At 70.1% G+C, this 361-nt stretch overlaps 1 protein-coding gene across 1 annotated transcript in view; it reads left to right on the forward strand.

Moving 5' to 3' along the window:
* Positions 1-361, forward strand: part of KCNT1 (potassium channel, subfamily T, member 1) — a gene marked incomplete at its 3' end in the record, with an annotated part of 39,580 nt that overhangs the window by 37,724 nt on the left and 1,495 nt on the right. Inside the window, exon 30 of the mRNA XM_010131162.1 lies at positions 190-210. Within this exon, the coding sequence (XP_010129464.1) occupies positions 190-210 (21 nt within the window). The remainder of the gene's footprint in view (positions 1-189; positions 211-361) is intronic.

Consider the following 361-nt stretch of genomic DNA (forward strand, 5'->3'; position numbering starts at 1 on the left):
TGGTTGCCCAGCCGGGTCGGTGTAAGCGCCCGTGTCTCCGGGCCTGGGGAAAAGCTGGGGGTTTTCTCAGCACAGCGCTGCAGTGCCGCGTGGCACCGAGTCCCCGGGGAGCAGGGGGGATGTGGCACAGGGGGGCTGCCCGTCTGCTGGGCTGATGCTTTGTTTTTCCTTCCTTCTCCCCTGCCGCAGCCCCATGACATCAGAGCGCAGGTGAGTGCCGCTCGCGTGCAGCCACCAGGCGCTCGGGCATGACCCCGGCTGTCAGCGCTGCCTCCTGGTCCCCTCCAAGGCTGACCTGCGGGCAGGCGCTGGGCTGGCTTGTGCCAGCGGCTCCCCCGGGCCACACCAACCACCGCGGGGC

This window comes from Buceros rhinoceros, unplaced genomic scaffold, assembly GCF_000710305.1.
Source record: "Buceros rhinoceros silvestris isolate BGI_N320 unplaced genomic scaffold, ASM71030v1 scaffold18672, whole genome shotgun sequence".
In the NCBI taxonomy this organism is placed as follows: Eukaryota; Metazoa; Chordata; class Aves; order Bucerotiformes; family Bucerotidae; genus Buceros; species Buceros rhinoceros.